This window comes from Psammomys obesus, unplaced genomic scaffold (assembly GCF_907164565.1).
Source record: "Psammomys obesus unplaced genomic scaffold, mPsaObe1.curated_primary_1811, whole genome shotgun sequence".
In the NCBI taxonomy this organism is placed as follows: Eukaryota; Metazoa; Chordata; class Mammalia; order Rodentia; family Muridae; genus Psammomys; species Psammomys obesus.
The window spans coordinates 44,884,953-44,897,569 of NW_026585895.1; the positions used below are offsets into that span (position 1 = coordinate 44,884,953).

The 12,617-nt window shown below is 48.2% G+C and overlaps 1 protein-coding gene across 1 annotated transcript in view; it reads right to left on the reverse strand.

Moving 5' to 3' along the window:
• Positions 1-7,830: 7,830 nt before the first annotated feature.
• The window catches only part of Ptgs1 (prostaglandin-endoperoxide synthase 1), a 21,556-nt gene continuing 16,769 nt past the window's right edge, over positions 7,831-12,617 (reverse strand). Inside the window, exons 10-11 of the mRNA XM_055600989.1 lie at positions 11,075-11,222; positions 7,831-9,079 (exon numbers count right to left, since the gene is read on the reverse strand). Of these exons, the coding sequence (XP_055456964.1) occupies positions 8,724-9,079; positions 11,075-11,222 (504 nt within the window). The 3' untranslated portion in view covers positions 7,831-8,723. The remainder of the gene's footprint in view (positions 9,080-11,074; positions 11,223-12,617) is intronic.

Below are 12,617 nucleotides of genomic sequence, written 5' to 3' on the forward strand. Positions count from 1 at the left end.
AGATAATTCTAAATTGGTACCACTGGTACATTGTAATGTGCTTGATGAAGGATGAAGAAAGGGGCATCCAAAGGGGATTTGCCTTAGTTGCACGAAGTCAGGAAAATACTGCCTTGATTACATCACAGCCACATTTCTGTCACATGACTACCTCCCTGCTTTCTCCTTTTCTCTGTCTTTCTTTTTATTTATTTATTTAATTTATCTATTTTAGTGGCCACTGCAATGACTCCATCATTTCTACAATCATGATGGAAGTCAGCCTTCACGGCCGTGGCAACCGGAAGCTCAAATTCTTAAACAGAGAGTTTCAACTGACACCAGGTATCTAGCAATAGCCAGAGCCTCTCGGGATTCTGATGGGGGCGGGGGTAGCACACAAGGATTCCCTCTTTTTCTTGCTCCACCGCCTTGAGCCTCACCCCACAGTTTGCAAATGCACCTGACAGCATCTTCCATCTCGTTATCTGGGACTGTGGTGACAGACTACTGCCCTCAACTCAACATCCCAGATCCTGGAAAATTCCTAAAGCATAAGTCACTTGAATCTGTGTTCCATTTTTTTGTTCCTGCTTGACCTTTGGGGTGGGATGGAAAGAATATGCTTTCATAACGGAGTAATGTGGGCTTAGGAGTCAGCCAGGCCTGCGTCATTTCTGTTTACCCTGGGAAAGGTCTCCAAGCCTGGTCATCATTTAACACGGGGTGGAAGCGGCACTGGGCTTAGAGTCCTGGTCCAGACCCTGCCAGTTACAGGCTTTCTACTCTCACATACGTCTTTTCTCTCTGAATCCCATTTATTTCATCTGCGAGTGGAAGAACCCCAGTCCCATAGAGCCGATTTCCCAAACCTCGAGGTGTGGGTCCAGCAATGTCAGCACAATGCCTGGCATGCAGGGAGTGCTCTGGACACAGCCGAGCAGAACGTCAATGGTCACCGGGGGCTGGAAGGACAGAAAACGAGGACTGACTCCTTAGTGGATACAGGATTCCTTGTGGGATGATAAAAATGTTCTGGGTATCGGGGAGGATTGCACAATGTTGTCAATGAACTGAATAACACACTGTTACACACTATAAAGTGACTAAAATGGGGGAGTGGGACATGGTTGGGGTAAAGCATTTGTCTAGCATGAGTGAGGCCCTGGGTTCGATCTTCATGCCTCAGAAACAGGATTAAACGAGTCAGCTTATATTCCATGTATTCTACCACAATAAAAGATTAACAACTACCATATCTGCATTTTTGCCCCACGGGGTGAGGAGGAGGAGGAAGGACCTCGGACCAGTTGGAGATTCCTCCTATGACAGCAAGAACTGAGAAGCAGAGGTCAGAACAGAAGACACTGTGGCAGGGCAGGCAGAGCCTGGGTCAGTGGGGGTCACTGATGGCGGCTGGAAAGGGAGAGAGAGCAGAGCAGAAGGATAAGAAAACAAATGGCATCACTTTCCAGACTCCAGGGGACCAGCTGTGCTCAGAGAACTCATGGTCATCATGGTGTGAAGAGTGCAAGTCACAGATCAGGAAAGAGATAGCAGGCCTGGAAAAAATGAGTCACGGGAAGGGAAAGAAATGTCACTCACCCACCGAGGAAAGCACAACCACAAGGCAGCATGATATGGAACCCAGAGCTCCAGCAGAGGCCTGCCACAGAATCCTCTGGAAGTGAGCTAACATTTCCGATGCCTGTCACACCTCAGCTCCGTCTGTCCTCCCACTCCCCACTGTGATTCTGCTCCGGATGGCCTTCGTGAGACCCAGATGGGACAAGCCCACCCTTGGGAATTTAAGTACTGCCCATCAGACTGCCACCACCCCTTGCCACCTCAGAGATGTCTGACTTTAGACAATCTGTCTGATCTTTCTTTCCTTTTCTTTTTTTTTTTAACGTATGTGTATATGTGTATGTGTTCATGTGTGTGAGTGCAGTCTGTCTCTCATGATGCTCATGTGGAATCAGAGAACATCCTCGCTCCCTTGTTTGAGATGGGGTTTTTGTTGCTGAGTCCTGTGTCCAGCAAACTCATCCAGCTGAGAGTGTCTGTAGGTCCTTCTTCCTCCATCTCTTCCTCCCGTCTCACCATAGACTCGTGAAGATTCAGCTGTACCTGGCTTTACATAGGATCCGAGGATATGAACTTAGTTTCTAACCCTTGTATGACAAGCACCTTAATTTGGGAACCATCTCCCCAGTACACAGTTGCTTGACTTTTCCAAAACTCCTCAGGAAGCAGAAAAGCCCTGCTCACTGTGCTGTCAAGAAGGGGCCATGTGGCAGGCAGTGAGGCATGACCACAGAGCAAACTCCAGATGAACACAGTCTCTTTCCCCTCGGGGAAACCCATTTTCTCTCTCCACCAGCCCACAAAGCAAGGGAAGATGTAGAAGTGAACACTGAAAAAAGGAAGGATCCATCTTGCATGATAAGTGAACGTAAAAGATGTCATTTAAAATTAATGGCTTTATTCATATCAGTCCTGGGATGGAAAGAGAATAAATGGCCATCAGCAGGTGATTACATAGATGCCTGTTAACTGTCTGCACAGCCAAACTGATACCCACGAGAAAAAGAAGCCAGGCACATGCAAAAAGAACATACCATGTAGAGATACTCAAATGAAGTTAATAAGTAGTCAAAACTAACCTCAATAATCAGAGTCGGAAAAGCAGTTAGCTTTGGGGTGTTCCTGATCACACAGGAGCCAAAAAGGCACCTCTAGAAGGCTGAGAACACGCTATATCTTGATGCCCTTGGTGCTCACATGTGTTAAAAACTCATCCAGGTGTGTATGCGGGCTCGGTGTGTTATATGTTGAGCTACAATGGCCAGGGATGGGAAGAGGGGATCTGCCATGAAAGTCCACCAGGTCACACTACCAGGTTGTCCCCAAACCCAAACCACCAAGCCTGCAGTTGTGCAAATGACTCACATATTCATTTAGCAAAAGCATGAAGATAGAGAGTCAAAGAAATACTTAACCAAGCCTGGGGATGGCATCAACTTCAAATAAAGCCAGAAGTGGCTAATGAGAGGGTAGAGGGGACGTATCCCTTTGTATTTCCACAACTAAAAGCATCTTGATTTAGGTTTTTCTTTTTTAATGGTGCTTATGGCTGCTGAGAAGGTTCAATGAATGCAAGGTCATGTGTGTGCATGTGTGTGTGTGTCTGTGACAGTGTGTGAGAGCATTCACGTACCACAGTATGTGTGTGGAGGTTGGATGACAGCCTCAAGGGTCAGTCCTCACTTCTGCCTTGTTTTTGAGGCAGGGGCTGTCCTGTTAGCCACACATTAGCCAGCCCTCGAGGGTTCAGGGGAAGAGGGACCATCTCGTGTCTCCACGTCCGGGAGCCCGGGATTACAGACATGTACCAGTCTGTCTGGCTTTTACACAGATTCTGAATAATTGAACTCAGACCAGCAGGCTAGCCCAGCAGGCTTCACCCACCAAGCCGTCTCCCTGTCCCAGGTTTCTAGTTTTCCTTACTGTCATTCATCCCAGGTATTTTAGCTGAATCTCTCTTCATAGGAAGAACGCGGTTAAGTGGGAAGATGAGCGTGTCTAATACACGGACACTTTCCATAAGCATGATAGCTGCCTACAGACCCTTCACAGCCTTCTGGGCTGTGCCTTCAGCTCTACCGAGCTGTGGCTGGTCCCTGCGCTGCCCTCTGATGGCCTCTGCAATGTCCTAGGACTGGAACCAGAGGCAAAAAGCTGGGCGTGTTTCCAGAGCTTTGGATACTTTTTCATCAACTTCCCACAGGACGAGCCCCTCCTCTCCCAGACCCACACTTCCTCGCAGTCCCTTAGAGCTGTGGTGCGGACACAGAAGCCGGTCTCCAGGAAACAAACGCGACCGTGCTAGAGGAAGTGAGACGCAGGCATCACACAGAACCCATTCTCTGGCAAGGATGAGCAACGGCCAACTCTCGGGCGGGGGGGGGGGGGGGGGGGGGGGGGTGGCGAGCGGCGGTCAGAAGCAAAGTGTTGGCAATCCGGCTGAGATCTGAGATGCTGCGTCCGGTGGCGTCCAGCCAGGGTAACAGGGTAACAGTAACAGGGTTCCCTCTCAGAAAAGCAAACCCATCCAGGGACACACTGGCTGGCGTGTGGTACAGGGAAGCGGGCTCCCTCACTGGCTGGCACTAACCTGCTTGAAACCTGGATGCAGGAGACAGGGAGGTGCTTTGCAGGCCACGAAACACTTTAATGTTTTCTCAGCAGAATTAGGGTTTTGTTCTTAAAGCCTTACAACGGACTAGAACAGGCCCAGCTATGTCACCAAGGGTAGCAACGTTTGTTAAACTCAGCAGATTCTAGGTACAAACTGCCTCCATAGATTATCTTCATAGACCCACATAGCCTCAAGGTCCCTGCAGCCGCCATCCCACCCACCAGCCCAAAACCCCAGGGGCGGGGGCTCAGAGTCTGACCTTTCACTTTGATTGAGACTTCTTATTTAAACTAACGTGTTTGGCTTGAGAGAGAGAGAAAAAATATATATATATATTAAATATATATTTTATATATATATATATAATTAAATATATATATTTAATTTTGTTTATCCAGGCCAGAGAAACAGGTTGACTACTTGAGTTCCATGCCTGGGGAACCGATGGAAGGAGACAACTGACCCTCACACTCATGAACACACCGAGTTAAATGAAAATTATTTTAAATGCATGCACAGGTGAATACTAAGCACGTCAAGGCGGTCACTCTCAAGAGAGCAACCCCGCTTGTGGCCCACCCCATCATGGCCTGACCTAGCTGCCGCTCTCTCTTTGTTGGACTGTAGCCACCAAATCTTTCTGCTCTACTCCCTTGCCCAACCCACCAGACACTACTTTTTCCAAAGCAGTGATCTGACTGTGCCTCGACGGCCAAAAGTCCCCCCATTTCAAATACAGTTTACGCCTTCTACAGCTCAAGCCTACAGCCGTCTCGGTGTTGTCGCAAGCAACAGACACCAACTTTGATAGCAAGCAATGGTGACACTCCTAAAACAAACCACGATGTGGAAGAAAAAGCTGAATTTTTATGTTTTGGACATATGTTGGTGCAGCCTTGGCTCTCCTGGAACTCACTCTGTAGACCAGGCTGACCTCAAACTCACAGAGATCCACTGACCTAGGACTCCCAAGTGCTGGGATTAAAGGCGTGCACCACCACACCGGCTTAAAAGCTCAAGTCTTGAGATCAGGAAATGGGACTGCCAAGGGTCATCAAAGCAGGAAACAAGAGACAGTCTTCTGAGAAGTCTGCTTCAGGGGTGAGTCAGTAGACATCTTAATCTGCATGGGACACAGTCCCCCAGCCAACTTTAAAGGTCAGGGTTCCAACTGCCTGGCCTAGATCCACCTCCCTGGCTAGAATACACTCCTGATGTAACAATCAAAACTGCCACTTGAGAGGCAGAAGCAGGCAGATTTCTATAAATTCAAGGCCAGTCTGATCTACAGAGCAAGTTCCAAACCATCCAGGACTATATGATGAGGCTCTGGAGGAAGAGTGTGAGAGAGAGACAGAGAGAAGTGGAGAGAGAACCTGTTAATAAGAAAGAAAAGAGCCAGAAATGGCATGTCCATGTGGATAGGGGGAATCTCACAGGGCCAAGATAAAGAAGTGCAGGCAATTGATGATGGCTAAGAGAGGGAGTCTTCCCCAGGGAGGAGCCCCCTGAATGGTTATTGAACATTCTAGTATCAAATAATCAGCCTTAAAGGCATATATACGTGTGTGTGTGTGTGTGTGTGTGTGTGAATGTGTGTGATGAAACACTTAATTTACTCAGCAGGTTTTATCCATATTTTTATCCATATATTTAAATACATAAAATAAATAATTAAGAAAAGAGGCCATGAGTTTGAGGAGTGGGCACATGTGACATGGGAGAGCTTAGAAGAAACAGAGGGAAGAGGAATGATGTGATTATCTTTTAATTTTTAATTATGTTTAAGCTTTTAAAAAGTTGATATTAGAGGGCCTCTGAAAGTCTCTGCCCTGCAGACTATCAAAGCAGATGCTGAGCCTGATGGCCAACTGTCGGGCAGAGTGAATGGAATTTTAGGTAAGAAGTGGGAAATAGTAAGAGCTGGAGGGGACGGGAACTCCACAAGGAGAGCAACAGAACAAGAAAATTTGAACACAGGGAACTTCCCAGAGACTCATACTCCAACCAAGGACTATTCATGGAGATAACCTAGAACCCCTGCACAGATGTAGCCCATGGCAGTTCAGTTCCTGAGTGGGTTACATAGTAATGGGAAGAGGGACTGCCTCTGACATAATCTGATTGGCCTGCTCGTTGATCACCTCCCCCTGAGGGGGGAGCAGCCTTACCAGGCCACAGTAGAGGACAATGCAGCCACTTCTGATGAGAACTGATAGTCTAAGATCAGAAAGAAGGAGAGGAAGACCTCCCCTACCAGTGGACTTGGGGAGGGGCATGCATACAGAAAGGGGAGGAAGGGTGGGATCAGGAGGGGAGGAGGGAGGGGCTTATGGGGGGTACAAAATGAATAAAGTGTAATTAATAATAATAATAAAATTTTTTTAAAAAAAGTTGATATTAATAAGAAAGGGCCAGAAGTTTGAGGCCAGCCTGATCTATAAAGTGAGTTTTAGGACAGCCAGATAGAGAAACCTTATCTTAAAAAAGAAAGAAAGAAAAAGAAAGGGCCAGAAGTAGGCAAAGAATGCAAAGAATGTGGTAGTGAAAGGGGAAATAGACTCCTGGTAAGCAGGAACAAGGCACAAATACTCTGTAGTCATGTTTGGCACCTGAAGGATCCTTACTAGTTTGAAGGTGCTGGAAGGCTTGGTGACAAGGATCACATTCTTTGTGTCCATCAGGGCCAGGGAGGAATGGGGAGGGGTGCTCCTAACTAGTAGCCTAGAAATAGGCTTTCTGAACTACGAGATCAGCCCTGAAGACCTCCAGCTGAAACCCAATTCCTCTCCTTTTAAGGCCTCGGTCTGGAAGCATGCTAGGTCCAAAGAACAGAGCTCCAAGACTCTTCCCGATCTCTCCCCTTGGCTGTCTGTCCTTGCCTCCCTCGTTGGCCATAGAGCATATGTGCCGTAGTAAAGGGAACCGGGCCAGGACTGGAGAGAAAAGGTGCCAGCTGCTGGATCTCCACTGTGGTACTTGTCTGTTCCTTCCTCCCCGCTGAAATGTGAGCTCCGAAGAAGCTGCATCCGAATGTCCACTCACCAGTGTGTCCCTATCAAAGTACCCAGCGCACAGGCAGCACTTGGAGAAACAAGCACCGGTCATGAGCAAGGAGCCAGTGCCTTGGAAGCTACCAAGCCTCTGGTGTTGACCTTGGGCCAGAGAGGTAAGGTCAGGGCTGGTATAGAGCCAAACCAAAGAAAAGCTGGCTTCCAAGCCTGGTTCTGGTCATGTGAGGCTGGCATGGCCCTTGGCCATTCTGGGGTTCTATTGAGGGTTATACCATCACCTATCACAATGACACTGAGAACTAGGCGTGCAGTTAGCACAGAGCGGTGTGCTGTCTCTCGCCTCTTCTGTCTCCGCCATAAGAAGATCTCATTGTAATCAGCTGGCAGGAACTGGATGCTAAGTCTCTATGGCTTTGGAGTTCCATATTCTAGTGAACAGACTGACAAGGGCAGATTACAGCCCAGAGGGAGAGATGAGGCATCAAAGATACAAAGATACGAAGGGCTCCTGGGATGCACTTGGAAAGTCTCACGCTGAGCCTCTGGCAATGCCTGGCCCGTCAGGGGGAGGAAACCCTCATCAGTGTTTATTTGCAGATGAGACTTGAAGAGAGATACATAATAAGCATCTTTAGAAAGAGAATTTTATTAAAAGAAACAGCTGCCATGGGCAAAGACCTGTATAGGGACAGAGCTGTGGTGGCTTCCAACCAAGATTGTGGAAGAGTCCACATACGCCCTCTGCATCATTGGAAAGGGTCTAAGTGTGGCTCCCAAGAACGCAACCTCACTTCCTTGCCCTTTGCTGTACACACATGCTTGGGCAAGGCAGTCCTTGTTGGACACTGGGTTCTTTTGTTCTGTGTCCATTTCACTGAACAGGAAAATGGAGCCAATCCACATTCTAGACATTCAGGCAACGACTGTTTTGGCCCATGTTATGGATCACTGCCCAGGAACATGACCTTCTGAGTCAACGATCAGATAGGCAACGTTCCAGAGATGCCCCCACATTCTAGAAGGAAAATTAAGAACCCCTTTAACTTTCAAGGGATTTTTTTTTTTTTTTAAGGAGTTCTACATTCTAAAGTTGTTTGTTTGAGACAGGGTTTCACTCTGCAGCCATGGCTGGCCTAGACTCACTATGTAATCCAGACTGGCCTCATCCTCAGAGATCCAACTGCCTCTGCCGCCCAAGTGCTGGGGATTAAGGTGTATGTGCAACCACCCCCTGCCTTATTATATAAAGTTTTAGGCCTGTATTCCAAATCGACTGGAAATCTGACCTTCTGGGTTGCCAACAAGGAGCCAAGCTCTGGGAAACCAGAGAAAACCACTCCCAACTTTCTTAGTTAAAAAAGAATTCAGCATCCTAGAATGGCAAAGTCACAACATTCTAGACAACGGTGAGATCCAAAGTTCTAAACGTCAGTGCCGGCTCTCACAAGGCCACACAGGGAAACCAACACTGAAGACCATCCCTCTCAGGAGCAAAGCTCCTCCCTCCAGAAGGCTGCTTCCCTGCGCCCTCAGAGCTCCGTGGATGGTCGCTCTACAACCGAGCCGTCCTCTCCTGGGTAGTCTGGCACGCGGAAGGAGACGTAGGGGCAGGTCTTGGTGTTGAGGCAAATCAGTTTCTTCAGCGAGGCTGTGTTGACGAGGTTGAAGCCCACCTCACCACCGAACGTGCTCGGCTTCCAGTACTCCGGCGAACAGATGGGATTCCCTAGGAGGCCCTTGAGGGAAAACGGAGCCCCAATCTCTATCATACTCTCCCCAAAGATGGAGTTGGGCTGGCACTTTTCCAGGAGCAGCCCCGGGTAGAACTCCAAAGCGTCGATGTCGCCATACAGCTCCTGTAACTCCGCAGCCATTTCCTCCTCTCCTGCAGAGCGAAGAGCTGCAGTCAGTCACGGTTCGGTTAAGCTCGATCTGGGCGTGGAACCTTCTAGACTCAGGGTTTTTACTTTGTTTTTTCCTGGCATGACAGAGACTCCAGAAGAACTATTTGGGCAACTGGGGGAAATGTCCTAAAATTTGGCCCTGCTGGCATCAGGGAACAGCCAGGAAAGAGAGAACAAATAGACCCTTCACTGTGGACTATGTGGTGACGAAAGAGGTTAGAGATTTAGATCTGTCCCCAAAGAGCTGGTAAGCCACTCGCCCCATCCTCTGGACTTAATTCCTGGGCCATCACAACATGGAGACAGCATCCTGTCTTGATCCCCTAAAGTAAGATGTCACAGCCATGCCCAAGCCCTGTTACTACCCGAGGGTCAAGTGTACATGGGTGCATTTGTGTGTGCGTGTATGTGTGTGTGTGTGTGTTCAAGTTCACACAGGTATTCAGAGCCAGTCTGTTCTCTGCTCCTCGGAACCCTTTGTCATGCGACACTAGAGAGCTATCAACATTCCTGTCCCAGAACTGTGGGGAACTCCTCCACTGACCCCAGGATTGGTTCCACTCTGTGACGACTGCATGTCTACAGATGGTGACCAAGAACAGACATGAACATCCCCATTTATTTCTTCAACCCCACCTTCCTATGGGGGGCAGGGGTCTGTCACACCGGTACAAACAAGAGGGCTCTAACTTGACTGCTCAACATCTGGGGGGGGGGGGGTTGGGAGAAAGAGCGAGGAGAGAGAGGGAGAACAGAAATGTTTTGAGATCTATTTTATTTTTAATTGTGAGTGTGTCTCTGTGTGGGTGTGTACATGTGAGTCAGCTGCCTGTGGCAGCAGAGGCATTGGGTCCCCTGGAGCTGGAGTTAAAGGCAGTTGTGAACTTCCCAAGATAGGTGCTGGGACTCGAACTCAGGTCCTCTGAAAGAGCAGTATGTTCTCTTAACTGCAGAGTCATTTATCCGGCCCATGTATACAGATTCTTGAGCACCACAAAAACTTCCTGGATCATGACCTCCAGAAGCATTTGGGACTTGAGGATGTGTGAGTGTGTGCCTGAGTGTGTGTGTGTGTGTGTGTGTGTGTGTGAGAGAGAGAGAGAGAGAGAGAGAGAGAGAGAGAGAGAGAATATGTATTACTGGGTTTCAGATCTCTGACAAGCTGCTGAGGTGCCTATTTAACATATCAAATCGGACCTGGCCTGCAGGTTCTCCCAACATCTCTCAGTTCCTACCCACTACAAGGGAAGGCTGGCACACCCCTCCCTCTGCCTGGGCTTTTCCTCTCCCCAAAGTGGCTTTTACATATATACTCCAGTCATTTTAGTTCCCTCTTTCTCTCGCTCTCTCCCCTTCTTTCTGTTTGCACTTTTCTTGACCTTGTGTGCCAGCTTGTGTGCAAGCTTTCTCTCTCTCTGCTCCCTCCTTGTCTGCATGGTGACTTTATTGACCCCCTCTTTGAGGCTGGTAAGCTGACTCCAATAAACCTGTCTTTATACTTTAATTAGCATGAATTGGCTTATTTCATCAGTGGAGAGAAGCTTTGTGTGTGTGTGTGTGTGTGTGTGTGTGTGTGTGTGTGTGTGATTGTTTTGTTTTGTCAAGACTGGTTAAACCAAGAGCAAGTTCTCAAACACTGAGCCATACCGCCCCAACCAGAAACTTTTAATGCCTTTCTAAGTAAGTACTTAAGAATCGCTGACAGGATGCAACCCAAGCCTTCAGCACCTGAGTTCCCAGTTCAGCGCCAGCCTCCCTTCCCACCTAGCTCACACGCTCCCCCACATCTATGTCCTCCAGGTACAGACTTTCCTTTGTCTTCCCCTTGCCATACCCGAAGGATTCCTCCCTCTAATTTCCACGTGGAAAATTCCTGTTTCTCCTCAGACCCACATGGAGGGCCCTCATTACCATCACATTCCCTGCCTTGCCTTACAATGCCTGGCGGAGACGGTGTTGAGGAAGCAGCCACCTACCCGTGAGCTCCTGGAAAGAGCTGTAAGGCTTCATACCAAACCTCTTTCTGTACTCATTGAAGGGCTGCAGGCGTAAGTCTCGGGACTCCTTGATGACATCTATGGCCACGTGAAGGACATGGGGGTCAAAGTTCCTGCCTCCACCAATCTGCAAGAGATTAGCATGCCGTCAGTGTGAGAGCCAAGCCAGGCTTGCACACTGTCCTGCCTAAGAGCCTAAGAGAAGAACTCGGGCTGTGGTTCAGAAGAACTCGGGCTGCGGGCTGCAGTTCTTCCCAGAGAACACAGTGCTGCATCTGGCTCCAGCCGGTCCCCCGTCATCCTCGCTCTGAGTGTGCCTGCTTCCTCAGTGCCGAAGGGGCAGCGCTACACTCCCTAGTAACTCAGACTCCCTGAGGTCACACCAACAGGCAGTCCCATCTTTATCGAAGGGGGGCGGGGAAGTCTAGGTGAAAAGGAAGACTCCAGATCCTTGGGGTTTGGCCGCCATGCCTAGCTAACTAGGCAAGCCTTAGGCCAAGTGAGAGATCCTGTTTCAAAACCAAGGTGGACGGCTCCTGAGAAGTGACACCCACAGCTGACCTCACACACCACACACACACACACAAGACCTCACAAAAAGTCATAATAGTTAAGGGACATCGGTGTAAGAGACGCTCTCTACTTCTGAAATAATCATGTTGCCGCTTAAGATGAAGATCTGTTTGGACAGAACAAGTAAAACTGAGCAGGAAAGAAAAACATAGCTGGGTTGAAATCATACGGCTCAGAGCAAAACAAACTTGGAACGGCAAGCAGGGCGAGGTTCCAGGGCCAGCTCTGCCCAGTCCAAGCTGTGCAGCTGGAATTGGGCACCCCACCGCCACCTCCACCATCACCAAAGAGGCACTGAAGTCCAAGCTGCAGCTCCAGCAAACGTGACCTCCTCTGAAGATATAACAGTCTCACCTTGTCGGTGGCTTAACTCTACCCGCTTCCCATCCGCCGCAGGAAATGACCATCTGATAACGTTTAATGGAAAATTCCAGAAATAAACAATTCCTAAGGTTTAAATTGCTTGCTCTTCTGAGTAGTGTGGTGAAATCTGATGAGGACTCTCTCCATCCTGCCTAGGATGTGAATCATCCTTCTGTCCAGCATGTCCCTACTGCACCGGCCCCCTGGCTTGTCGATCACCTGCCATCTTAGTTATCAGGTCAACTGTCTTGATATCTGAGCGCTACGCCCACGTAAGCCTTATGCAGTAAACTGAATATCATTTACTGTGTCATTCATTCATCTCACCCTGTGTCTTCACACAGACACCATGTCAACTCACATTCTCCCAAGAGGGATGAGTATAGTATAGTACACTACTGAGAAAGATCGCATTCTATACTTTATTACAGAAAATTGTTATACATACTCAATTCTACTATTATTACCATGTCTCTCTCTGCACCTAATTTATAATGCATAATTTATAAGTTAAATTTCACTACAGTTTGTATGTATAGAAAAAGTATATATATATATATATATATATATATATATATATATATAT